Source organism: Coenobita brevimanus, chromosome 48 (assembly GCF_032717465.1).
Source record: "Coenobita brevimanus isolate Jiangsu-jjx chromosome 48, ASM3271746v2, whole genome shotgun sequence".
Classification (NCBI taxonomy): domain Eukaryota; kingdom Metazoa; phylum Arthropoda; class Malacostraca; order Decapoda; family Coenobitidae; genus Coenobita; species Coenobita brevimanus.
This window is the reverse complement of record NC_137001.1, coordinates 24116188-24143864: the sequence shown is the minus strand read 5'-3', so window position 1 is coordinate 24143864 and position 27677 is coordinate 24116188. Positions and strand designations below refer to the sequence as shown.

The following is a 27677-nucleotide window of genomic DNA, read 5'->3' as shown; positions in this document are numbered from 1 at the left end:
GTGATCTTGCCTGTGGCCTCACCCATCGCCTTCCTCCCTCCTCCCTCCTACATAACTATCTCGCGTGCACTACCAGGGTTACCGAACTTACCGGCGCTCCTGTTCGTCCACCTGCCTCATAGTTCTGACCACCTCACCTTCGAGGAGGTTATCCTGCAATGGAAACTACGGTTCATATGATATTTATTTTACATGTATTAATCTAGGAGAAAACCGATCACTGCATATATATATATATCCGAAAACAGGGGGTGTTGTTATTATAACAGTGGACGTTGTTGGAAGGACACAAGTCAAGAGTGAGAGCAGTGGAAATGAGTTATTTAAGAGGAGCCTGTGGAGTCACATGGAGAGAGAGGCTGACGAATGAGGATATAGAGGAGCGTTGTGGTGTGGTTGTGGATGTGATAGGAAGCGTTATGAGGAACACACTGAGGTGGTTTGGCCATGTGGAGAGGATGGAGGGTGAAAGACTGACGAAGAGAGTGTATGTGAGTGAGGTGGAGGGGGGATGAGGGAGGGGGAGGCCGAGGATGAGATGGAGGGATGGGGTGGAGAGGTATATGAGAGGGGGGTGTGAGTTGGGAGCAGGGGAGTGAAATGGCGGGGGACAGGGCGACTTGGAGGCGATTTGTTTGTGGCCACCCCAAACGGGATTGAGGCGTCTGGCAATAGATAGAGAGGTAGATAAGGAGGTAAACGACTGATACCACACACAGATAAGGAGGCACCTTTGTATACTGGGTTGTACCCAGCTACAATTTTGAACGTCTAGTTAAACAGAAATCTAGCTATATTATTAGGGTTTTTGCTCAAAATAAGTATTATTTTCGAGATTTTATGGTCCTCCACAGACCCCAGTGCCACTCCAGGAACGTTCAGTAGTACGATTGAGTTGTGTTTACGTCTGACGTTCAGTGGGTCAGAGCGATTGATGATTCGGCTGGGGTTCAACGCATCAATTTCAAGTAAGTTGATTGGAACGTAGAAACCAGCTGTAGTATTACGTAGATAGTACTGTGTTACTGTAAATTAGATGCGAAAAAGAGTTTTGATGGTTCGTTCAGTGGGACAGGGAAAATGTAGTTGATTTTCACTTATGAAACTCGCACTCGGTGATAAGCCCCTACGGTGGCTTTTCACTGACCTATAGCCGGTGTACAGTATTGGTTTTATACCAGCACCAACTTGGGTGTGGCTTATTTTTGGTGTTGTGTTGAAATCTAACCTAACCCTCCACCTCTTAAAAATTGACTTTTTTTTTTTTTTTTTTTTTTTTTTTTAACTATCTTTGAACTGATCCAGTGACTTGAAAGGGTGTACAAAAATGCGTTTTCGAATATGAACATGATCCATTAGTAAACAAGGAAAATATGAATGCATAAGGGTTAGGTTAGGTCATATTGTTTTAGGGCAGGGCCACTTTCTTTTCCCCTGTTTTTCCACCCACATTGGGAACCTGTTTTAATGTAGGCTTTTGAGTCGGGCAAGTGACGGAAAACAAGCATTTCCACTGACGAGTGATGGTAATAAAAATGTTGTCGATACCGAACTTCATTTATTTTGACTGGGGGGCAGTGTTTCCCCAGATCCCCAAACCATTAGTCTAACCTTACCCAACCAACCCAGATTGCACATAAAGAAAATGAGTCAACCAAACCCCTGATTTTAAGTGTAATCTTATCCAAGGAAGTCAGACTAAACCAAATGTTATGTAGCCTGCATTATTACCTCCAACCAGAGGAAATAGCATAGCAAAAAGCTGTTACGGATGAGAGGAACCCATATAGAACATGAATCATACTTTACTGTAAATCATATTGTATATCCAATGCAGTGCTGCTTCTTTCACCTTCATCATTTCTGTGTCTGCCCTCCTGTCTTCCTGTTTCTCCCATCTTTCCTATCACTTTTTATTACTATTCTTTCCTTTTCAGGTGGTTTTACATTGAATGACAAGCCCAGCGGTTTCTTGTGAGCCAGGAAACCATTTATAATGCTGGGTGGTAACCATATAACCAACCCATATGTGTTCCCTACGTGTCAACAAGTGGGTTGGTGGAGGGTTAGTGCCCCTCCCTGTAAAACAACTAACTCACAGTCAAACAGCCACCCCTTACAGGATTATGGCATCTGGCTATAGATAGATAGATACTGTACAGTATTTCCTTAAATATTACTGGAAAAATATATCCTTTGTATAGATCCTGGTCATCTGTCACTCCTTGAGACATAACCTGGACATCCATTGAAAGCAGGATGGAGAAAATACCAAAACCAACCCATAACTTAACCAAACAGTAACAGCCACATCATTCGGACTTACTGGTGAGTGAAGATGTTTGCCCCTTTCAGTATTTTCTGGTCAGATTTTTAGGCATGGAATCATATTAATAAACTGGGGTGTTATGATTTTCTTCCTCTGTTTTTTGTTATAATTTGTTATGCTGTAGCCTGATATAACACCTTTGACAATCATTGTAGTAACATCATTAGGTATGATTCACGTTTTGTAACATTTTGTGGGTAAGATTACAGTACTGTATATATTTGAGCTTAGCATGAAGGAAATATTTAGTCACTTTGATTTTGGTCCTGATTATTCTTCCACCTATTTTCTTTCACTTTTTTTATTTTGTTTTATTTTTTTATGATTCTCCAGCTATCAATGTTTTACTGTTGATTTGTGGTTGTCACTGACCTTAGGAGATAATCCATGGGAGAGAATATGGCTACAAGCTAGGTACTGTACATAGCCACACAGTCAACACACTCAAGCAGGAAACTCAGCCACAAGTAACAGGGTCCAAACCAAGACTCTCACATTGGTACAAATCTCGTTATGTGTCTCAGATTTCATTTTTCTCGACAGTTTCCAGCAACTGTTGGGAATTAGCTGCTTTTGGCACTAGGTTTTGCTTTCAGTCTGTGGAAAATATCTGTTATACCATGGTCAAGCTCACAGTCATAGTTGATACACAAATTAAATCACTAAGGCAGAGGTGCTTCAGAGACTCTCATATGTGCAAAAGAATATGTTTTGTAATGAAGACTGCTTGTATATATAATAGTGCATGTTTACAATAGTGTTTTTACCTTAACTTGGCCCAGATTTTAGTCCTTTTGCAGCTTATTTCACATAGTTCAGTGGCAAAACAAGATTCCTGGTAATACAGCACTACAGCTCTACATTACAGTACTGTATTCCCATAGCATTTTTCTGCCTGTTTGCTATACTCTTTTCACCCTAATTTGACCCAGATTTTGTTCTTTTGCAGCTTATTTCACATAGTGGCAAAATAAGATCCTTGGTAATACGGTACTACAGCTCTGCATTATTCGCATAGCACTCTTCTGTGACTATCTGACTAGCATCATATTCTAGTGTTGCTTTACCGTCGCAACTCGGCGTTGAAGATGGCATGAAATTATTTCTTTATTCAGATAGTCCTTGTTATAGGCATTTGATGAGTTTTAAACCTTTTCAGCTAGGGGACTTTTTTTTACTGTATCTTTGTATGTAATAGATTTTGGATATTCTTTATTATATTTTTGCATGTAATAGGTATTTTTTTTTTTTTTTTGATAATGTGTCTTCAGTCTCCTCTTGATATATGTTGATGTAAGTGCTAATTAGTTGTTTTAACTTCCCCTAGTGATGGATGTGTTGTTGTAATGTGCCAGTGTGTTTTATTAACCTCCTCTAGATATACTGTGTTGTTGTGATGTGCTAATGTGTTCTTTTAACCTCCCATAGCGCTTACCCTCCTGTGTGCTCACCCATGGCCCAACATATAAAGGACACTGACCCTCTTACCAGCAGCAGTATGTGCAGAAACACCGGTAGCTCATTCTCCCTCATCTCAAGGTGGCATGAAATACTGTACATTATATTTTCTTTAATTCAGACGGGCCTTGTTGTAAGCAGGGTTGTGGAGTCGGAGTTGTGGAGACTGTTTTTGGTTCGGTAAAATTCCCACGACTCCAAGCTTGTGGGTTCTGAAATGGGATCTGTCATATCTTCTCAATACTTTATTCGGTTTATTTTACAACCATGTATGAGAGTTTATTTGTTATTATGCAAGCACTGTAAGTAGAGAATTTAAAATGAAGATTTGAGAATTGCATCTATCACAGTTCACGAGTATTGTCAATTTACCTGCATCATGTCCACGTGCCGTATTATTAGTAAAGTATATACTGTACTGAAGTCGGAGTTGTATAATTTCTGGAGTCGGAGTTGGGAAATATTATCACCGACTCCACAACCCAGGCTGTAAGCATGTAATGGGTTTTTAGCCCTTTGAGCTTGGGGATTATTTATTTTATTTTTGCATGTAATAAATTCTTTTCCCTTTGAACCTGGGGATTTTTTTTCATTGTATTTTTGCCCCTTCTTGCTTGATTGTTGCAAGGTGAAGCTAGAGCATCACTTTACACTGATGCTGTTTCATGTGGTTCAGATGTGGCACACTGTAGTAGTAGTAATAGTAGTAGTAGAAGCAGTAGCAGAAGTAGTAGTAGTAGCCCCAGTTTCATCTGGATGTGAACCCATTGAACTCCAAGTTGTTTACCCCAGCATTTCAGCATCCTCCTTTTAGTTGATAGGGAGAGACATGAGAGGCATTCCTATAACTAGACAGTAGAACTGCCTGGTTATATCGGAGCTGCTACTAAGTAAAGTTGTTTCTCTCCAGCACCAGGGTATACTGTACAGCGAAGTTACAGCATCTCTTTCCTTGATGTAGGCTGTGTTGAATTGCCCATTCGCACTGCACTTGTGTATGTGTGAAGAGGTGTTTGAAAGTGTGGCCAAATGTTCCCTTGACAATGCTGTTCTATAGGTCATTCATTTTAATTAAGTGAAGATTTTCATTTTTTTGCAATTTGTTTCTCATAGTTCAGTGGCAGAATAATAGAGTACTATGGTCTGTATTTCCTTAAGACTTTTACGTGACTTGCATCATATTCTAGTGTTATTGCTTCAACTCTGCATTCAAGATGGAGAGATGACAGTTGTACACCTAGTTAAAATGAAAAGAGTATATTGTAGTTGTATAAATTGACACTGCACAGTGGAGTTATAGCACCCGTTTTCATGGCGTGAGCTGTGTTGAGGTAAATTGCTCACTCTCACCTGCACTTACTTCCAGCAGAAGCAATTGTTGGCCTTCCCCCCAACAAAGTCATGGGCCAGGAATGCTTATCACCTTCAGCTGTTTTGCACATCACCTCATCCTTACTCTCAGTTTCTAATGGCATTTGTTTTGCCGTAGAGTATTAGTAGTAGTAGTAGTTGGAACCCCAGGTTTGTCTGAGTGTGAATCCAGTAGACTGCAGGCTGAAGGTGCCTTCCTCCTGCAGTCCACCACCCTCCTCTCGGGGGATGGGGAGGGAGTTGAGGGACATTTGTATATCCAGGCAGTTAAGCCGCCACATGAAGGCATCCCTCAGCACCACCACCCTAGAGTAAATGCACTGTTTCCTAGCCCTGGTTTTGTGGACTGTAATACTATGTACAGGTAGTGTAATAAGGAGCTTTGGCCAGAAGACCTTGAGGAAGTATGTTAATGTCCTTTTTTACATGTATTCAGGTTATGGTTGTGGTGTCGGGGTGGATGGAAAAGCCTGGCAGATAGCAGCACATGCCATCCAATCGAAATGACGCGTCGCCAGAGAATTATCATGACTGTCATTGTTGTGGGCTCCCTCATCTACATCATCCTTACCCAGGCAAGTGTATAAAGCAGTAAATATAGTGTTGTTTATAGAGGGCTCCATCATTTACTGCTAATACGAGAGCCAGAGAAAATTAGAATACCTTCAGTACAGTCAGGGACAAATTTTGCTTAATATTTCACCTCTTCTGCTTCTCACTTTCCTGTGCTGGCTAACATTCCTGAGCTGAGGAAGGCTTGGTTTGTTTCTTAGCCCATAAATGTTAGTCTTTGATGTGAGGTGTCAGGGAGGACAGATGAACATACTATAAACACAGTGGAATAGTAAGTGAGCTTTTAACTGTGACTCTGCAACACAACTGACAGGCCATTATGTTGTCATATCACTTTACCACTCCTCAGTTTAATCATCATCATCCGGAGCAGCAACATCCAGACAGCCCAAGTTTGCCCACTCCAATGGGCCACACTACCATTCACTCATAATTCAAGCCTCCGGAATCCTGGCTCAGTTTGATATGCCAGAAACTTTCACCACATTCTGTAGCCTCACCTAAATGTATTAATACTCTTTAATAATATCTAATGTTTTATTGATTGGTGGTGTGGTAGTGCAGTTATCTTTGTGAATTGAATGAAATAGAGTGTGTTGAATGTAATGTGCCAGTACTTTCTATCTATCTATTGCCAGACACTTTAATCCCATAAGGGGTGGCCACAAACAAATCGCCTCCATGTCGCCCTGTCCCCTGCCATTTCACTTCCCTGCTTCCAGCGCACACCCCCCTCTTGCATATACCTCTCCACTCCATCCCTCCATCTCATCCTTGGCCTGTACTGTGTCTCTAAAACAATTCTAATCACAGTTTAGTTTTGTTCCTGCCCACATGTGTAAGTGCTTAATACAGTCACTTTGTATGCCTTACCTTTTCACATACTGTACATGGTATTGCGTACATTATGATTTTAGAATATTTTGTATACTGTGAGTTGTACTTATAAGAACTTGTGATTGTAAGGGTTGGTATGGTAGTGATGATGGTGATAATGATGGTGAAGATGGTGGAAATGATAATGATGATGGTGAAAATGATGATGATGATGAAAATGATGATGATGACAGTGGTGATGATGATGATGATGATGATGAAGATGGCGATGATGAAAATGATGATGATGATGACAAGGATGATGTTAATGGTGAAAATGATGATGATGATGATGGCAAAAGTGACTCTGAAGTAATGCTGTACGTGATGCTACATAACCAGATGGTGCATGTGATGGGAAAGGCCCCGGGAGAACCAGTACAGCATGAAGTTCGTAAATTCTGTGCCTCTGGACCCAAGTGGAATGTCAGTCTAAAAGTAAGTAGAGGCTGGAACTGTTTCTTTCATGTGTGGTGCATTTATACTCTGTTCTCTTCATCATCATCCGGACCTCCTTTCCCACCCTAGAGCAGGGTGAGGAGTAGCAGCGTCCAGACAGCCCAAATTTGCCTAATCTGATGGGCCATTCTTCCATTCCCTCACCATTCAAGCCCCCAGAATCGTGGCTCTGTCTGGTATGCCAAAATCATTCACCACGTTTTGTAGCCTCACATAAACATATCTGATAGATATGTTTAACTTTGTCTAAAATTGCCACCTCTGTCTTGAATGCTCAGGTGTAACAATAGATTAACACTAGAATATGATGCCATTTATGAAGAAATACTAAGGAAAGGATGTAAAGTCATAGGCCTGTATTCTTATTGGTTGAGGAAGCTTACAAACACCTCCTCCTAAGTGATCTATTTTGCCTACTACGCTTTTCTGTCCTCATCTGTTTCTTTTAAATTATTCGAATACCACCATACTCAGCATAAATAACATACAAAATGAGTTGATCATCGTTTCCCAAAATAAATTGCCAAGGAACAGGTGCTAGGGAGCTTCCTTAACTGACGAGATTATGAACCATTGTGTTGTCATATTTTGCCAATGAGCTTTGTGAAATAAGTTACAGAAGGATGAAAATCTGGGCCAAGTTAAGATGGATGAATTATATTGCTGCTGCTGCTGTTCTTTTATGTGTATGAAGTGGGATGGTGAGTAAATGAGAATATGTGGGTAGTTCTTAGATCAAATTTTATTGTTGGACAGTACCTCACCCAATGCTCGGGTGTGGAAAGGGGTCTGGATGATTATGATGATGATTTGGTATTATAGAACTCATCCTGAATTACTGAAGGGGTCGAATGAAGACCAACTGTACTGTATGTGCTTCCCTATCCCTAGAGACAGGAGAAGCCAACCTCCTGATAATTTATAAGGCAGAAATATTAAAGGGTTAAGTATGATTGGACTCCACTGTGCTTTATTTACTTTCCTTTCACCGCAGATCGTAAAAGCAAACCTGTCGATAATATACGTGGGTCAGGGGAGGCCTAACTATGCTGTATTTACCTTCCTTTCTCCACAGACTGAATGTGCTCTTTTTCCTCTCTCATTTCCCACAGACAGATGAGGCAATCCTGCCAATAATATACATTGTGACACCCACATACCGGCGTCCAGAGATGGTGGCGGAATTGACGCGACTCGGACAGACGCTAACCATGGTACAGAGGGTGCACTGGATTGTGGCGGAAGACTCGTCCTCTTGTTCATCAGTTATATCGGCACTTCTTCACAGGCTAGGTTAGATTGTCGAAATAATATTGTCAGCATCATCTTCATCTTTACAGCAATTATCTCTTGATCATTTTCCTCTTCATCTTTATATTTATAGTAGTATCTCTTTATCTTCATCTTCATTTTTATCATGAACCTAATTCCCCCACACAAATATGGTACTAGGTATTTGCATCCATAGGAATTTTCTCACTGACACAATACCACCAACAAGTTTAATGAGGTAGGACACATCTCAGTCAGTGTACCAAGGTGTAAGGTGGCCAGGAATTTTACCTGTATGGCAAGAATGTGGAGCCATCGTCAGGTTTTGAGTGAAGTGAAGGAGAGTATTTATGCTTCTCACAGTCTTACTGATCTGAGAAATTCCCCCAACCCAGCAGGGGCCTGTGTCATGTAAAATACTGCCAGGGACACTGTTGATTCTATACTCTTAACCCCTTCAGTCGGTTGAGTTTTGTTTTTTCTGCAAGTGGATTTTACTTTATTTAGAAGGGCCACCTAGTAATTAAAGAGTAGTCAAGGCTGCAACCAACCCTTCCAGTTTAGAAAGTACAGTATTACCTAAATAGGGTTGAATTATCTAGTGGAGACAAGTATAAGCTAAAAAAAATTGTGTCCTCTGTTTGATATGGTTAAGACTCGATTGCCACAACTAAATAACAGGTCCCTACACCCTGAACGGCTACCATTTGCCCACCTAGTAATTCCTGTACTTGATATGTACCATGTACAATTATTGTGTATGTATGTTTTTTTTGTAGGGCTGCCATTCACCCACCTAGCCACCCCCATGCCTGAGGTGTACCGTCGTGAGCGCTATGTACCACGAGGTGTGTCCAACCGTCGAGCAGCCCTTCAGTGGGTGCTAGAAGAGGGGCAGGAGCATGGGGTGCTCTTCTTCCTCGATGATGACAACACCATTGACATACGGCTGTTTGACGAGATGCGATACACTCAGGTTGTATCCATGTGGCCGGTAGGACTCATCGGGGATTATACTGTCAGCTCACCAGTAGTTAGAGAGGCAAGTGTTCATTCTTAAGTATCCTGGCTTCCATGTTTCTTTTGCTCTACTAACAACACAAAAGTCGCAAGCAGTCCACTTTGCTTTCATTGTAATGCTGCCCCTTTCACACAAAATACACTTACTTCATGTCCTTCACTTCCACAACAAATAAAACACACAAACAGTTCATTGTGCCCTCACCATAATCCTGACTACATGCACTTCACTGTCACGGGACAAAATACATCTCATAGGCAATCTGCTCTTCCCTCACTAAGCAGCCCAACTCACCACAACATACTCATATTATGCACCTCACTCTCACAGCACACTCCACCCTCACTGTAATGCTGCTGCTCACGCCACACCACACTTACCTTATGCACCACACTCATGGCACTGAGAAACCCTATTTTGATCTCTTAAAGTTTTTACAGTTGGTTCATTTGTTGATCTTCATCCAACACTGATAGCAACACACTTTTTCAGACAGTCCTTTGAATGGTTAGAGATTACCTTACATGAATAGACAGCTGATTATCAGAGTAGGTTTGGGCTTGTTTGGTATACTATTCTTACCCAGCCTAAAATTGTTACTTTTACTTTATTTTATACATCTTTCTACTCCTCTCAGATGCTGAAGAGGGACACCTTTATATGGTGACAACAATATGACTAGATGGTAAAGCTGATCAGTTATGTAAACATCCCTCATTCCCTACCCTGTCTTCCGGAAGGAGGTTGGTGGACTGTTGAAGAAGGGTAGTTTTGTCCTGCAGCTCACTGGGTTCACATTCAAATGAGACTGATATTGCAGCTACTGTACTGTCATTATTTTACTGTCTCCCACTTTCCCTGCCATCTCTTTTCCTATGCTGCTTCCCTGGCTTCCTTCTCTCACAACCTCATTTTACAGTCCAAGTAGACAAATATACTTCCAGTTTCACACACTATTTTCAGAGCCCTCATTCTCAACAATTGATATTTATTCCTTTTCAGGGTAAGGTTGTGGGGTTTTATGACGGGTGGCCGGCAGGAAGAAAGTTTCAGGTGGACATGGCCGGATTTGCTGTTGGGGTCAGCTATCTCAGAAATCAGGTAATTTGTGAGGCTACAGCATCCGGTAGTTTAAACTCTGTGACCTCTCACATCTGGCGGTGTGAGCTAGAATCAGGAAGCAAGAAAGAAGAAAACAGAAACATGAGAGAACTGTTATCAGCATACCCACACAGCCATTCATATACCACTGCAGCAACCGGAATCCTGTTACGTTTCAGACTTAACCATTTGCATATATTTTTGGTACTTTTCATTATAGCTATCCTTATCAGATACCAGCCCAATAGAGTGTCTGTGAAGAAAGTCCTTATCATGTGTTGCCTTTTTCAACATTACTTTTTGTTATTCAGTCCTGAGGTAATTTTGATAAGAATTGTCTGTTTAAGTTCCGTTGATGATGTGCCAGTTCCACCTTATTGACACTACCAGTTGTATAGAAAAAGTTGTGGTATTTTGGAACTCATTCCTATAAGAAACGTGCTTAACCTAAATTTCAGAAGTGTCCAACCATTCCATGACAATATAGACATATCCTTTTTGTATTGTACTAACGTAGCCTAGAACTGATATCTGTATATCATGAATGCTGAGTTGTAGGAATACATTAGAACTAGAATATACTGCTTGACCTGAAGAAATGCCATGGGAAGGGGGTAGGGCTATAGTGTTGTCTTTCTCGGCCATTGAACTACATGAAAAAAGGTGCAAAAGGACGAAAATCTGGGCCAAAGTAGAGTAAAAATGAGGAGAGGATTCTCATGTTAGCAGCTTCAAAACAGTATCATAATTTTCATTTTATTTTTGCTCTTTCAAGATGATTCAGTATACAATAATAGCAGAAACAAAAAATAGAAATAGGTCCTTGGATGGAATGGCTTATACATTGTGCCATTAGTGACTGTGGTCTGTATATTTGCCAGTTTAGTTTTATAAGCTCTTCTTCCTTAGTGATATATTTTTCATACAGCACCTTACCATTCTCTTGTATCAGTATGTTATTGTGGCTTTGTAATATCAACATAGGTTGCATAAATAACATGCAGGAGATTAGTTGTGCGTCCATTCATCCATCCATCATCCAATCCTACGTTGCCCCATGAGGAGCATAGGAGCCCGGGTCTAGACAAGTTGGTCCTGACTCATATGCAGAAATATTAGGGAGTGTCTACTATATAATCAAAGAGAATACAGAATTATATGCCCCTAATTTTCAGAAGCGTCCAACAATGCCGTACATCGCTGGTCATGAGGAGGATGGGTTTCTCAAATCACTAAACCTGAAGCTGGAGGACATAGAGGTGAAGGCCAATGGTTGTACAGAAGTGATGGTCTGGCACACTCGAACCGCCAAGAACCCTACACGTGCCCTGCGATTACCCCCAGACAAGCACATCAATGACAATATCAGGGCACTGGCTGACAACATGAGGCATATGGGCATGATTAAGTAGCTCTTTGGATGGATAGGGTTAACTGATATTAGTGGGTGATATTAGCAGCTAGGTGAATGACTGGATAGGAGGATATTGCATTGGAAGTATATATGGTGGAAAGATATTCTAATAAATTGAGGAAGTAACTGCAAGGTTGAATAAGAAGAAATAGTGTTTTAAATGAGTGATAAGCTGTTTGGAGATGATGGTCTGGCACACACAACACCAAACACCCCACCCATGTCCAATGTTTACATCCAGACAGGCATATCAGTGACAGTATAATGGTGTAGCTGACAACATGAAATATGTGGGTGTGATCAAGCATGTGTGTGTTTCAGGAGGAAGGATGAAGGTGTTATGAGTGATAAAATTATGAGATATCATTGGGCTACAACTTGTTAGTGGTGATTTGCTAAAGCGACAGACAACAAATGGGTATGATTAAGTTGTATAGATGGATAGCAAGAAATGAAAATACTGAGAGCTGTATTGTACAAGCAGGTATAGTGTTTTTTTACTTAATTGGACTAAAATTGCCATCTCTCTATCTTCAGTGTTGTGTTATAGCAATAGGTTAATACTAGAGTATGATGATAGTCACAAAGAAGTGCCATGGAAAGGATGGAGAGGTATGGTATTATTTTTTCTCTGCCATTGAACTCTGTGAAATGAGCTGCAACAGAAGAAGAATTTGGGCCAAACTAAGTTGAAATGAGAATATTTGATGTAATAGAAAGAATGTTTGATGATGTGACAGACAGCATGAGATATCTATCTATCTATCTAGTGCCTGACGCCTCAATCCCGTTTGGAGTGGCCACAAACAAATTGCCTCCAAGTCGCCCTGTCCCCCGCCATTTCACTCCCCTGCTCCCAACTCACATTCCCCTCTCTCATATACCTCTCCACCCCATCGCTCCATCCCATCCTCGGCCTCCCCCTCCCTCTTACCCCCTCCACCTCACTCACATACACTCTCTTCGTCAGTCTTTCACCCTCCATCCTCTCCACATGGCCAAACCACCTCAGTGTGTTCCTCATAACGCTTCCTATCAGATCCACATCCACACCACAACGCTCCTTTATATCCTCATTCGTCAGCCTATCTCTCCATGTGACTCCACAGGCTCCTCTTAAATAACTCATTTCCACTGCTCTCACTCTTGACTTGTGTCCTTCCAACAACGTCCAAGCTTCACTTTCATACGTTAGAGTTGGTATCACAATACTGTACTGTCATGTAGTAACTTTTTCATTTTCATGCTCACTTCCCTGTTTCTTATCACTACTTTCAAAGAACCAGCAACCTTTCTTCCCTGCTGTACCCTTTCAAGCACTTCACCCTCCAATCCTCCATCCTTACTCATCACACTACCCAAGTACTTAAACGAACTCACATTTTCCAATTCCTCACCATCCAACCTCGCTGTACATTCACTGACTTCACCCCTCTCAAAGACCATCACTTTACTCTTCCCTACATTCACCTTTAGATTCTGTTTCTTACACACTCTCCCAAACTTATCCACCAAGCCTTGCAGCTCCCCTTCGTCTTCACTCAACAACACAGTATCATCTGCAAACAACAGTACAGGGAGTTTCCAAACACTATCCTCTCTCACCAGGGCCACTCCAACATCCACTACCCTACCTTGTACCTCTTTTATTACCCCATCCATGAACAGATTGAACAACCATGGAGACATGACACATCCCTGTTTCAACCCAACTTTCAAAGAGAAAAATTCACTTAGTTCACCATCCACACGCACTGCAGCCTTCGCACCATCGTACATACTCTTCACAGCATTCAACAACTTCCCATCTACTCCATATATTCTTAACACTTTCCACAATCCTTGTCTATCCACCCTGTCATATACTTTCTCCAAATCCATGAGAGCCACATACAACTTCTTTCCCTTCTCTAGAAACTTTTCCACTAAAGATCTAAGAATGAATATCTGATCTACACAACCTCTTCCCTTCCTAAAGCCTCCCTGTTCTTCTCCAACTAATTTCTCTGTTCTTTCTCTAACTCTGTCTATAAGTATCCTACCATACACTTTTCCTATTATACTAAGAAGACAAATGCCCCTATGATTACCACACACTTCTTTTTCCCCTTTTCCTTTGTACAAGGGAATAATTATACCTGACTTCCAATCCTCCGGGACTCTACCTTCCTCCCAGGCCAATCTGCACATCTTCCACATCCATTCTACTACTATCTCTCCCCCATGCTTCAGCATTTCACCACACACTCCATCAATTCCTGGGGCTTTCCCCAATTTAACTTTCTTCATTGCTTCCACAACTTCTATCCTACTGATTTCTTCCTGTCTTCTCACCTCCCTCCTTCTCCCAGCCATTCCCCAGCCACTTATACTCACATTACTTCCATCCTCTATGTTCAACAGTTCCTTAAAGTGTTCTCTCCATCTGCTAACTTTTTCTTCCTTCTCCACTAGTAATCTACCATTTTTATCTTTCACTCCTCTGCTAACGTCACTTCTACCTTGTCTTACTCTTTTCACCTCTTTCCAGAACATTTTCTTACAGTCCCTCCACTTTACACTCAAATTCCTTCCAAATTCCTCATCCACTCTCTTCTTACTCTCTCTTACTAATTTTTTCACCTCTCTCTTTCTTTCTACATGAGATATCTGGGGATGATTAAATAGTTGTATGGTTGGATAGCAGGTAATTTAGTGTTCTTATTGGGTGATTGATAATGAGTTGGTGTGGCTGACTAATGAATATGTATAAAAACTGATTAATTGAGTCTGGGGATATCTTTTTCATATTCTTGCCATCTCCAGACTGTTAAACTCAGCTTAGGTTAAACTCATCAGTCTATGCCCATTTTACTCTTGAGTTGGCCTAAAATTGCCATCTCTCCATCTTGAATGCAGTTTTAACAAGGAATTAAAGTAGAATATGATGCTAGTTGCCAAAAAGTATATACTGTAGAGAGGATTGAAAACTGTAGCATTGTCTTTTTCTAATACTCAGCTGTGCGAACTAAGTTGCAAAAGGATGAAAATCTAGGCCAAGTTAGAGTAAAGAAAAGGTATAGTAAAGTTAGAAACAGCCTTGATACCTTTCAATACAAGAAGCCATTCCTAAGTTCAATAGTCATCTGGCAGTAGTAAGAATTAGCCACAAAGAACATCACCCAGATTCAAGGAGATCAGCAGTTGTGAATAGAAAGGACTGAAGCTATATTTACATGATTAGAACCTCCAAGTTAGGGTTGACAATAAAGAGGTGACTGGAGGTTTTTTAGCTGAGATGATTTGGGCATGTGGAGAGGATGGAGGATGACGGTTGGATACAGAAAGTCTGAGGTAGGAGATTGCGAGAGGCAGACTGAAAAAGAACTGGGACGAGGTTATAGAGTTTGGCCACAGGGATAAGGGACTGAACAGGGAGACTGCCAGAGATTGAGCAGCATGGAGAGTCACCTTTAGTTAACCAAGGCTGATGCATACAAGCATGTTGGATCCTTTATAAACGATACAGTACAATAAACGATAAGAACGACACCAAGGGGAATAAGCTTGCCATCTACCTTTAAGTATACTGTACAGATAGCCCAGCCCTTGTACCTCAAAAGGGAGTGAAATGAGATTGACTCTTGTAATATTTATTTGCTGAGCACCGGACACTGAGAATAACCATTTGAGGCTGAGGATACTTATTTTTGCTATCCAGGTGATTTTATTCAGCTTTAATAGGGACCTTTTGCAATGAAGAGGTTATTGAAGGCTGTATCTAACTCCCGCAGTCAAGAAAGTATGTATCAAGGTGAATAAAATCTTCAAAGACAGCAAAAATAGGATGAAAATATGTCTTCCAAGGAGATGTGAGAAGTGCGGTTGACAAAAAAGCAATAATAATTTGGGAAGAGTGGTTGGAAATGAATCATAAATGTAAGTCCAGATAACACAGAAAAATAGTTTAGGTGTAATGGTTGGAAGTCGTCGAGAATTGCCAATGATGGAAAAAAGATTGGTTGGAAAAATTAGCAGGAATTAGTCAGTAGATCACAGGCAGAAATGTAAGCAATGAGGGGGAAAAAAGGGTCAGTTAAGATATTGAATGGGAATAGACCAGAAACACCAGTGATGAGAAGGGAAGATGGGAAATAGATTATAAATAAGTGCAAGTGATGAGAAAAACATTGGTTAGAAAATAAATTGGTTGGAAATGATCATAGAACAGTGAATAATGGTGTAAAATGAGCCTAGAATATCGATTGGAAACAGAGTAACATAAACCATCTCTTTGAAAACATGGCAATCACTGTTTCAAAAATGGCTTGGGTGAGAGATGGGTGAGGGAGGGTGATGTTTTTTTTTCTTTTTTAATGCAAAGAAGAAGGAAACTAAGGCCAGAAGCCCACAAGAACGTTCCCTCCAAGAAAAAAATTACAGAGTCAGATTCAAGATGCGTTCATTTCGATGGCATGGTGAAAATCCAATGTATATATAGATTTTGTGCATTTGGTGAGGTGTGAGTGGTGTGTATTGTAGATAAGACAAGTCAGTGTGGAGGCAGCATGTGGGTAGTCAGAATGCTTTGTATATTGTTGAGGAGTTATGTATATTTGGTAAGATTTGGATGTAGAGGTAAAGATGTAGAAGGCAAGATGGTGTTTAAATAGCATATGGATGATGAAAATGGTTTTGTGTGTGTGTGTGTGTGTGTGTGTGTGTGTGTGTGTGTGTGTGTGTTTGGGAATCATGTACATTTGAAGAGATGTTGATTTAGAGGTGTGTATTATAGATGGATAGGCCAAAGTAATTTTAGACAGCTTATGGGTGGTGAAGAAGATATGTACATAGCCAAGAGATTCTGTAAATTTGGCCATATGTAGATTTAGAGGCGATTATTATATGTTTGGGGGAGCTGAATGTGAGAATGAAGGTGTTCTTGTAGTCAGCACAAAAACTGTCAAGACTCCTGTTATGATTTACATTTTGAAACAGAATGAAGAGCTTTGAAACTCTATATCATGTTCAATAACTGTGTTCATGTGTTCTTATGTCTAGTCAGATGCAGTAGTCCCTGAAAGAATGGCTGTTAATGAATTGCCTCCTTGTCAACCTGTCTTACACCATCAAGCTGCCCTTTCTCCAGTTCACATCCCCTTATTCATATACTAGGCTGTGAAGTAGGAATGAGTTGCCTTGGTTATTAATCAAATCAGCCCTCAAATCTGACTACACTTGGCCGTCAACTGAGATGAAAGGGGTTAGCGATCTTGGTGAGGGTGGAACAAACATACAAAACACCACACTAATAAACGCTTAATCTTGCCTTTAAATCAGCTTGCATGTGGGAAATTCAGTCGGTTCCAGTTTATTTGAGCATAGGAGTATTGATATTTCTTATGCTGACTATGCTGTATATGTTTGCTAATTTATTCCTTCCATTCAGTGATGTATTTTTCATGTTGTTCTTGCTTTCTTCAGGTTATTTTATTTTTCAGCAAGGTTTCGTATTGTGAAGGGGTTTTTATGGGCCAAGGTTCATCTGAAATGTGAACTTGGAAAACTGCAGGCTTAAAATGCTTTTCTTCATTCAACCATTCTCCTTGCTGGGGATAGGAAGTTCATTAATATAAGTATAACCAGGCAGCAGAGCCACATTTGGTAGTTATATCAGTGCCACCACATGAAGGCACCCCTCTCCAGTAAATGTAAAGTATGAAGGCTGTATCTAACCCCTCGAGTTCAAGAAGTCTGACCCAAGTTGAATAAAATGAGCTGGAGGCAGCAGAAGTAAAAAATAATTCATGTAAATAAAATGTGGTGGAGGTAAGAAGGATGAAACATAATACATCATTGAATTGAAGGCATTAATTACTATGCCATAAGGACAGTGCAGTAGGTTAATAGGTTAGGCATGTGTCATTGTCTGCTTTAATGGGTATTCAATCTTCCAGCCATAATACAACGCTTGTTTTGTAAAGATATTGTGACAGATGTGGCAAAGAGGTGGGAGAAAAAATGACTAAACAAGGGTGAGTTTATTCCCAACTAGCTTCACACTGAGGACGTCATAGACAAAACAATACCCTGTCCACTTTAACTAGGTGTAGAATTTTCATCTGATGCTAGTCATGAAGAAGTGCTATGGAAGGGATGTACTGGTGGGTCCTGTTGTATGAGCATCTGCCACACGAAAAACTGATGATATGAGAATGGGCAGCTTATACCCAAATTTAGTGATGCGAGTACGAATCACTGATGTTGCGAGGAAATGATTTGGCACGTGGGTAATATGAGAAGCTTTTGTGCCTCAGTGAGAGAAAATGTAGCCAGCCCCAGCAGTGGTTGAGACACTTAGGGGTGGCTCAACCAGACAGCCCTCGTACAATTTTACAAGTAAGTTTACATACCTTATTTATGCCATTTCCTCCATCCATTTGTTCCCATAACAATAATTATACATTATTATGGGGCATATGGTAATGTAGGTGTGTATAAGGTGTTTGTAATCTTTAGTCTTCTGTAAAATTATCTAGACCTGGGTTGGTTGGGGTCAGTTAACCTAATCCTATTTTTCTTATAAGTTATGTACTCTGTTATATGAATTTTTGCTATCGGAGCAGTCCACCATTAACATATCCCACTCATATAACAGGACCCGCCTATAGAACCATAGCATTGTCTTTTTCTGCCATTGAACTACGGGAAATAGCCATAAAAGGACGAAAATCTCTGCCTAGTTAAAGTGAATGGAGTATAATTAGGAGTAAACTTTATTCATCTGTGTTTTCTGCCTCCTCCTACCCACACTTGTTTTGTAAGTTAGATGTTTTTACTCCCTTGAATCCATTGACGTTTTTTCATATTGTTCCTGATACCCACGGACGATTTTATTCAGCTTAGGAGAGACTTTTTAAACTGGAGGGGTTAGATAGAGCCCAAATAAACCCCTTCAGTACGGAAAGCACTTTCTGCTCCCGGATCGTAGACTAAATAAACGCGTTTTGTACAAGAGGCCTTTCTAAAGTTGAATAAAATCATCTGGTATAAGCAAGATTGAAATATAAGTAATTGAATTGAAGGTGTTATGGAAGCCTTCACAGTTGGGGTTTGAGTTATTGTCATGTATTTTAGTCATTTCGGTACAGTGATGTCTTTTTCACTTTAATCAAGCTACCTGTTGATGGTTTTATGAAATTTGGGAAAGTGCTCCTCGTGAAGTGGTTAATTAAGACCATATCTAACCATCTGTTAGATGAGTTGGTGCAAGGCTTAAAGCTTTCCCCCAGATTTAAACCTACAGCAGTTCAAGTCCCACTATTGAAGATTTTTTTATAAATGGAGGGCACCTGTAATTGGTGTGTAGAACTTTTTTTTTTATTTAATTTGTTTTTCCTTCCGCATTTCATCATTTAAAAAAAGGGGAGGAGCTGTCTAGTCTTGAAGGAATTAAATACGTTTTTTCCCAATTCCTACTCAGTTTTATGCAACATGGGAAAGATGTTTAGTTTCAAAAGGGATGATCAAGGCTGTGATATTTCCAACTGCCTACTGATAACTGTATGCAGCTTTGAAAATATTAGTCTTGAAGGGGTTAATTTATGTCTAACCTCTCAGTACATGACTTTATATAATCGGGGAAAGATGTCTTCTCATAAAGGGTTAATGAAGGCTGTATTTAACCTCCCACTAAATTTTATGCAACGTAGGAAAGATCTAAGGTGTTAAGTTAGGCTGTGTTGAACTACTTACTAGACAGTTTTGTGGAACTTAAAAAAAATCACTTGTCCTGGAGTGATTAAGGTTATATCAGAGCTCATTGTACTGTAGATGATTTTATGCTGTTTATGAAAAATCTCTAGTTTTTGAAGGAGTTAATGAAGGCTATATCTAACCCCCCCCTCCTGTTTGAAAAGGTCCCTCCTAAGCCAGATAATGTCGTCTGGAGAGAGCAAGAATAAAGTGAAGAGTACATTGCCAGACTGAAAGGGTTTAGTGATAATCATTCTCTCTTAAGCAATTCAAGCTCTGGAACATGGTCAGAGCTGCATGTAACTTAGAAAGACATTGTAAGGAATAATTCAGCTGTACGGTATTTCTTAACATTATTACAGTGGTACATTATTATTTCACTTTGTTTTAGATTTTTGTAAAGGGAGTGCATAACCTTCCTGTAGTATTTAAACATTACAGTACTGTTGTTGTTGTAGCCCCATGCTCATCTGAAATGTGAGCCTAGTGGACTGCAGACTTCCATTGCCCTTCATATGCAGTCCACCATCCTCCTTTTGGGGGAGAGGGAAGTAGGTGGGGAACATGAGTATAAGTACAATAGGCAGTTGAGCCACTCAGTTACTGGTATATTAGTGCGACCACATGAAAGCATCCCTCTTTAGTGCCAGCAGTACAGTAAGTCATTGTTCTAAGCTTCCTTTCTGTGTGCATTTGCTATTGTTTCTATGGTAAATTAGAGAAAAATTGTGTATTAATCCCCTATATCTGTAAAGCTGAATGGTGACACTGATATCACCAGGCAGCTCCATTGCCCACAAATATAAACATCCTTAACTTCCACCTTATTTCGTGAAAGGAAGAAGGTGCACTGCAGGAGCAAGGCAACTTTAGCCTGTAGTCCACTGGCTTTATGTTCTGTTAAGCTTAGGGCCACAACAGCACCAAAAACTCCAGCTTATAGTACCAGTTTCATGAAATAGGTTGTGATATTTTTGGAAACATCTCAGGTTCAGAGTGATGAGTTCTTGTTCTAGACTCCTTTCAGTTGACTATGCCAAAAATTTCCATCACTTCATTTTCTTGTGCTAGACTCATTTCCGTTGACTTTGCTTAAAATTTCCATCTCTCCATCTTGAACACTGAACTAGCCAGAGATTAGCACTTGAATAGGGTGCCAGTCACAAAGATATGCTGTGAATAGGATGTAGAGCCCCAGTGTTGTCTTGTTTTTTTATTGACCTAGGGAAAGTGAGCTGCAAAAGGACAAGATTGTGGGCCAAGTTGAGGTGAAAAGAGTATAGGATGCCTGAAGATTGTAGCAGAATTTTACACTAACCGTTATTCTGTATTCTTAACTCTTCTGCTCAGTAGCCATCACACTGCCTGAGATTATGACACAAGGAACTCAGATTTAAGTTTATTGTTATTTCTGAATACGTGGTAAGATATTCACATCCATTGATAATACACTTGAACACTAGTCTTAGGATGCCAGTATTATAAGTTTATCACATTACAAATATGGAACTCAATTTTAAGTTTATAGATGATATATTTGAATACTTTTTGAATGGTGAGTGAGTGGGAGTGTGGTTCTTTTAGTTAGGCCAGTTTTATTTATTATCTCATCAGTTTTTTGGCTCCTGGCCTTACCTCATCCCAGCCTGAAGTGGGAATGGAGGTCTGGATGATGATGGTGGTGGTGGTGGTGGTGGTGGTGGTGATGACTACATTACACCTTGAGAGACATAGACACCAGTACAGAAAAATAAAAAAAAAATTATATTGAGGGACACCGCATATGTACATTCTTGTAATAGCTCCATTACTGGTAGATTGATCTGCTTTAGGTTATAAGTGCATGTTTTAGCCTCCCAGCTGTACGTTTACCAACCCTTCTCAAAAGTGACCACCACCAAACAATTTTGACAGGAGTTTTAAGAGTCAGGTGTTCCTCAAGGTGTTAATACAGGGTAATTCATAAATAGCAGTGCTCTAGAAACTCACCCAGCAGTTCCTTATGTGGTGCAGGGACAGCTCAGTCTGCTGGTGTGGGTGTGGTTGTAAAAATGGGAGGAGGAAATGAAGGAATTGATGCTTGAGACACTGATAACACTAACTGAGCCATCACCACAATACGCAATAAGTTATCCAGTGCTGTGGAAGAGAAATGTTATGTATGGACTGCACTGTACGTATTCAATCACCATATGCTGTATCTGAACATTGTGGTTGTATACATAATTGAAACTGCTAAGTGGAATGCAGGCCCCTGTTTTTTATGACAGTTTCTGAAGCAGGTGAGTAGGATGGAACATGTTTAGTCTGTCCATCTGTCTCTATAGCCAGATGCCATAATCCTGTAAGGGGTGGCCACAAACATTACCTTCATGTCGCCCTGTCCCCTGCCATTTTGCTGCCCTCCCCTCAGCTTACACCCCCCTCTCTCATACACATGTAAGGTTCAAGCATATGATACGTAGGCCTGTATTTTCATCAGTTAAGTGTGCATCCTAACACCTTTTTCTTACCAGTTTATTTTGCATACAGCTCGTTAATAATCGCTTGTGTGTTATATATCATGGAGTTGAGAGGTATACAAGGGAGGGGGGAGTGAGTTGGGGGGAGGGCAGTCAAATGGTGGGTGGCAGAGCAACTTGGAGGTGTTTTGTCTGCGGCCACCCTTTGCGGGATTAAGGCGTCTGGCAATAGCTAGATAGATAGATAGTGTTATTTTTGCCCTCCATGTTGGTGTTTAAAAAGGAAATCAGCATACAAGAGAGCAGTAAGGTGAAGTATGAATAATAAGTTGCTGAGGAAAAGGTGTTTGGGATTGTGGCACAAACATGGAACTCAAATTTATGTTTATTGAAATGTTTGGATACTTCTCAAGGTATTCATGTCCACTGAGCACTTATATAAACACTATTCGTATTATGTTTATTGCTTATATATTTGTTCTGTACTCTCTCTCTCTCTCTCTCTCAGATGAACAGAGGAAGGAAAATAAAAAAACCCTCACACCAGATATGTAAAGTTATTGGTTGTACATTTGAACATTATTTTCATGATTCTCTGCTGTACTCTTTACCAGCCAATTGTCCCTAGAATCACACCTTTCACACCTTTCAAGCCACCTGTAATTAGCTCAGGTAATTGTCTTCCTAGTGATAAGTTTATGATCTCTGCCGCACAGTGTGTTCATATATATTCATAAATTTTACACTGGAGGCCTTCACGTGTTGGTACTGCTATAACCAAGCAGAGGATGTTGGTACCACTATAACCAAGCAGAGGATGTTGGTACCACTATAACCAAGCAGAGGATGTTGGTACCGATATTACTAAGCAGAGGATATTGGTACCACTATAACCAAGCAGAGGATGTTGGTACCGATGTTACTAAGCAGAGGATATTGGTACCGATATAACCAAGCAGAGGATGTTGGTACCAATATAACCAAGCAAAGGATATTGGTACCAGTGTGATCAAGCAGAGGATGTTGGTACCTATATAACCAAGCAGAGGATATTGGTACCAGTATAACCGAGTAAAAGATGTTGGTGCCAATATAACCATGCAGTTCCTCTGTCTGGTTATACAAATGTCTCTCACTTCCCTTCCTATCCCCCCAAAATAGGATGTGGAGTGAGGGAGAAGAGGAATTTAAATGTGCAGTCCGCTGGGTTCACATTTAGATGAACCTGGAGTTACAACTGCTTTTATTACCACTATGCTAACCTTCCATGAGTGTCAGATGGTGGGAGATGTGTGGCTCTAGGAACAAGTTGGCTGATGTGGAGTATAATAAAATGCTTGTAATATTCTCATACAGTACAAATGTGATTTATTCAAGATGATGGTGATGTGTTCAGTTTGCATAACTTAGGCTGTGGAGAATGCTTTTGGATTCACACTGTTATATTTGTTTGTATAATTACTATCAGTCAGAAGTTGCATTTGGATTCATAGTTATATCTGTGTAAGTGCTATCAGTCAGACGCTACATTTAGATTCACACAGTTATATTTGTGTAAGTGCATTTGGATTCACAGTTATATTTGTTTGTGTCATCACTACCAGTCAGAAGTTGCATTTGTATTCATGGTTGTATTTGCTTGTGTAAGTGCTATCAGTCAAGTTGCATTTGGATTCAGAGTTACATTTGTTTGTGTAAGTACTATCAGTCAGCAGTTATGCAGACACTTCCCTACAGTTTGTGGCAGTGGAAGGTGTAGCCTAAATTATTATGTGATAGCAGTGTGAAGGACGCACAACTATATAGTGCGAAAAGGATGGATACTCTTTGTTGTTTATGTGATAGCAATATAAAGCACACAACTAAAGAATATGAGAAGGAAGGTTACTCTCTGATGTTCATGTGATATTAATACGATGCGCACAACTAAGACGTATGAGAAGGAAGGATACTCTGATGTTTATGTGATAGCAATATGAAGCACACAACAAGAGATGTTGTTAAGGAAGGATAATCTTTGACATATGGATAAGAACGGGGTATATGGAAAGCAAAACAGTGGCAACAGGGGAGTGTCAGCAAACTTTAGCTTCTACCTGGACTGTGCGGTATCTGTACTTTCATTTTGCTTGGGTATTTATTTTAAGGGTTATTTATAAGAAGTTTAAGTAGCAGTTGAAGTTGTAGCTTTTATATCCCTTCATGAGGAGATACTTCACATGTATAAAATTACTGCTTCAGATAATTAATGCTATTGATAGTAACCTCAATATGCCAGTGATTTTATTTTTATTTCCAGATTAATTCATTTAAAGTAGGAAATACTTCTCATACTCAGTAGGTTAATGAAGGTTTGGCTACACTAAACTCCTCTGGTTTGAAAAGTCTCTCCCAAGCTGAGTAAAATCAACTGGAGGTAGCAAGAATGAGATTTTCAATTACGCTGTGGAATTGAAGGGGTTAAACTGCTGGTTATATCTTCATGTGATATGTTTTGTGCCATGGCTCACTGTTATAAATAGTCATTAAATAAATACTCAGTTTTGCCATCCTGTATGTCATCTATATTTATTTCCATGTGTAAGTCTAGTCCTGTCAATTGTTTCTTATTTCAGTTAGCAAAATTAAAAATTACCCTTGTACAGCTTCTCAGATGCCTTGTGGGCTTGTGAGTTAAGGTGCTCCAAAATTCCAAGAGGTGGTTGGAGTATGTTGCTTACGAAATGCCACAAAGGAGGGAGCACCTGGTCACTCTCACCTTTAAAAGTCTGGCCTGAGTGAGTAGCCAAGCCCAGGGCCCCAATGCACCTATAGGGGTAATACTGGATTTGGCGATGGATTGATGGAAAAGGTTGCCAAGTCACCGAAGGTGCACGGTTTCATGTCTCAAAATATGCTTGCCAAATTAAATTTAAGATTTTGGTCTCATCACTGTAGATTATCTAGTATTTTTTCCATTGTGATATAACTTGATTATAACTCTGACATGTAATGTCTGAGTATAATTGAGATATCTTAGAACACATCCATGATTTACAGTGAGGATTGATAGTACTGTAATGTAGTTCCTTTTTACTCTCTTCTGCTTGTGTCCTATACTGTGCTGATTAAGTTATGGCAGGCAATCATCAGTGCATAATTAGCCTACCTTTGATTTTCGTACTAACGTGTAAAAAAACAAAAAGCTGATTCTGATAATACTGTATCTTGTCAATAAATACAAACAGCTGTATTTTGGATTTATACTCTCATTTTGGCAACCATTAACTCTGTAATATTTTTCATGCCTTAAAAAATTGATGGGTTTTAGAAGCTAACCCACCATTTATTAGCTCAAGGATGTAGTGTCTTTAAACCTGTGTGGCATAGATGTATGTTAATATATCATTCTGGAAAAAAAAAAAAAAAAAAACATTGAACTTTCCTTGTAAGCGGGACTCCTATGTGAAAAAGGTACAGATCTTTGAAGCTAATATATGGAGCGCATTCATCAATTTTTTGTTAAATGAAACTTTGACCAAACTCCATGACTTTGACCTGTGTCCTGCTGTTCTCAAAATAATAGGTTAACCCCTTGGCTGTTCGTCAGCCTCTCGACCAGGTCTCTCTCTCTCTCTGCCACAACAGTTGACTTATCAAGTGTTATCTTCCCATTATCACCCGTAGATAATCATACGTTTGGTTGGAAATGTGTTTTGTAATATATAATAGCCTACATGCCGTCAATATAAACTCGAAAAACACTTTTTAAACGCAGGCTTAACAACCTCTTACTGAATATTCTCGTTGGGAAAATAAACGTGCCATTTTGGTAAATATTGGTGAGGTACGTTTTTTAATTTAGTAGTATACGGTCTCAGTTATCAGTGATTCCCTTCGGTCTTCACAGTGCGTACCAACACCGTCTCCATACACCAGCTCACCCTTGCATCCTTCTTCCATCTTACTCTTGCTTATTCCCTTTGCTCTATTCCTGCTCACTGTCCCTCCTCTGTTGTTCCAACTGCTTTTCCCGTATTCTCGACCTTCATACCATACTTTTCCTTCAGTGTGGCAACTTTATTATCGTATTACCGTATTCCACGCACTCTTATTTCTGCCGCTCCATTGCTTCAGTTTCTGCTCCATTATTCTCATTGGCATATAAGATTTGACGCAATTTCTCCCTTTACGATTTTTACACTCGTACACTGGTAGTTCTCTCTCTCTCTCTCTCTCTGCTTTTTAATGTAAGTATAATTTGCATCCAGGGTGGATTAACGATCGGGTAGTCCCTGGGCACTTTTCTATCGTAGTCTGTTGAATCATATATTGGTGTAACCGGTTCATGTGCCAGAGTTGTGCTTTGTGTCACCTGTGGACTAGCCTACTCCGTAAACTTGGTATAAAAATGTCATTCTCTCCACAGGATTAAGACGAATATTATGCCAGTCACGAAGTGCTATGGACATGATGTGGAGCTATAACGTTGCCTTTTCTGGCACTGAGCGACGTGAAGTAAGCAGCAGATGAATGAAAATCTAGCTGACGCAAGGAAAAAGGTAAGTAGGCTATACCCATTAAACTTCATAGGGTATACCAAATATATAGCTTCATTTCATGAGTGAATGTATGTATGTGCATGTATATATTCGCGGACGTAATGTCAGCATCAATTTTTACTTTTAAATAGTGGCACCACTCACTAATATGATAAAGTTTTCTTGCAAAATAGTTTCATATTGCAGTAATTTGACATTCAAATCAAACTTCTTTCCATTTATGAACAATCACACGTTTGACAGTCCAAGCACAACCTTATGGAAATTTTATTCTTAATGTAACAAGGAAATAATTTAACGAAGAGAGGAGACAGCAGCGCGAGCGACGAGTCGTCAAGCTGCAAATAACACATGCTAGTGTGATAGTTGGGTGGTGATTGAGTGGGCACACTCATTTTCTCTCTGACGTGGGCATTTTGTAAGTTTTTGTGCATATTTTGATACTGTAATATGTTCTTGTAGGGGAAGAAATACATGTAAATATGGTAAGATGGAAGGAACACGAGAGTCGGTCTTAAAACGTGTGATAGATGGGTGCATGCTGGTTGCATGGGCACACTCTCCACCATTTTCTCTCAGACTTGACCCTTTTTTTGTTAGTGTTAGTCATAGTTTGACGCTAATGTACGTTTATATATGAGAAGAAATACATGTAAATACGGAAAATGAAAACATGTTTGGCCGCACTCTATGCCACAGACCCATCATTTTCCCTGACATTCTCCGTTTGTGTTTTGTGGATTTTGACTGCGTTAATGAACATTAGTTTGAACACCCCAAAAAGGATTAAGGCGTTTGACAATAGGTAAATAGAATGATGTTCATGAAGGGGAAGAATGCACATGGTTATCCAATGGGGACTTACGTTTCAATGGTATTGAGGGTCAGCTTTGAAGGATATGACATTATATTGCTTGTGGACTGAGAATGTGAATTGAATCTTGTAGGCAGATTGCTCATGAAGAACTGGTTTATTTTTTATTATTATTATTTTTTTTAGACCAAAGAATGGAGGAAGCAGGATGATTATTTATGATGAATTGGTTTTAATATAACCATAGTGACT

At 40.0% G+C, this 27677-nt stretch overlaps 1 protein-coding gene across 1 annotated transcript; it reads left to right on the top strand.

Moving 5' to 3' along the window:
- The first annotated feature begins 5661 nt into the window (after positions 1 to 5661).
- On the top strand, positions 5662 to 11872 carry LOC145399210 (galactosylgalactosylxylosylprotein 3-beta-glucuronosyltransferase S-like). The gene is made up of 6 exons (XM_080271900.1): positions 5662 to 5733; positions 6950 to 7049; positions 8183 to 8359; positions 9118 to 9380; positions 10362 to 10460; positions 11636 to 11872. The coding sequence occupies exons 1-6, from the start codon at positions 5662 to 5664 to the stop codon at positions 11870 to 11872; spliced, it is 948 nt and encodes a 315-aa protein (XP_080128026.1).
- Positions 11873 to 27677: the final 15805 nt, after the last annotated feature.

Excerpts from the sequence above, each read along its gene's own strand:
- LOC145399210 (XM_080271900.1), top strand. The coding sequence starts at position 5,662 with ATGACGCGTCGCCAGAGAATTATCATGACTGTCATTGTTGTGGGCTCC. Across the intron at positions 5,734-6,949 it reads TCTACATCATCCTTACCCAG|ATGGTGCATGTGATGGGAAA; the intron begins GCAAGTGTATAA and ends CTACATAACCAG. Across the intron at positions 10,461-11,635 it reads TCAGCTATCTCAGAAATCAG|AAGCGTCCAACAATGCCGTA; the intron begins GTAATTTGTGAG and ends CCTAATTTTCAG.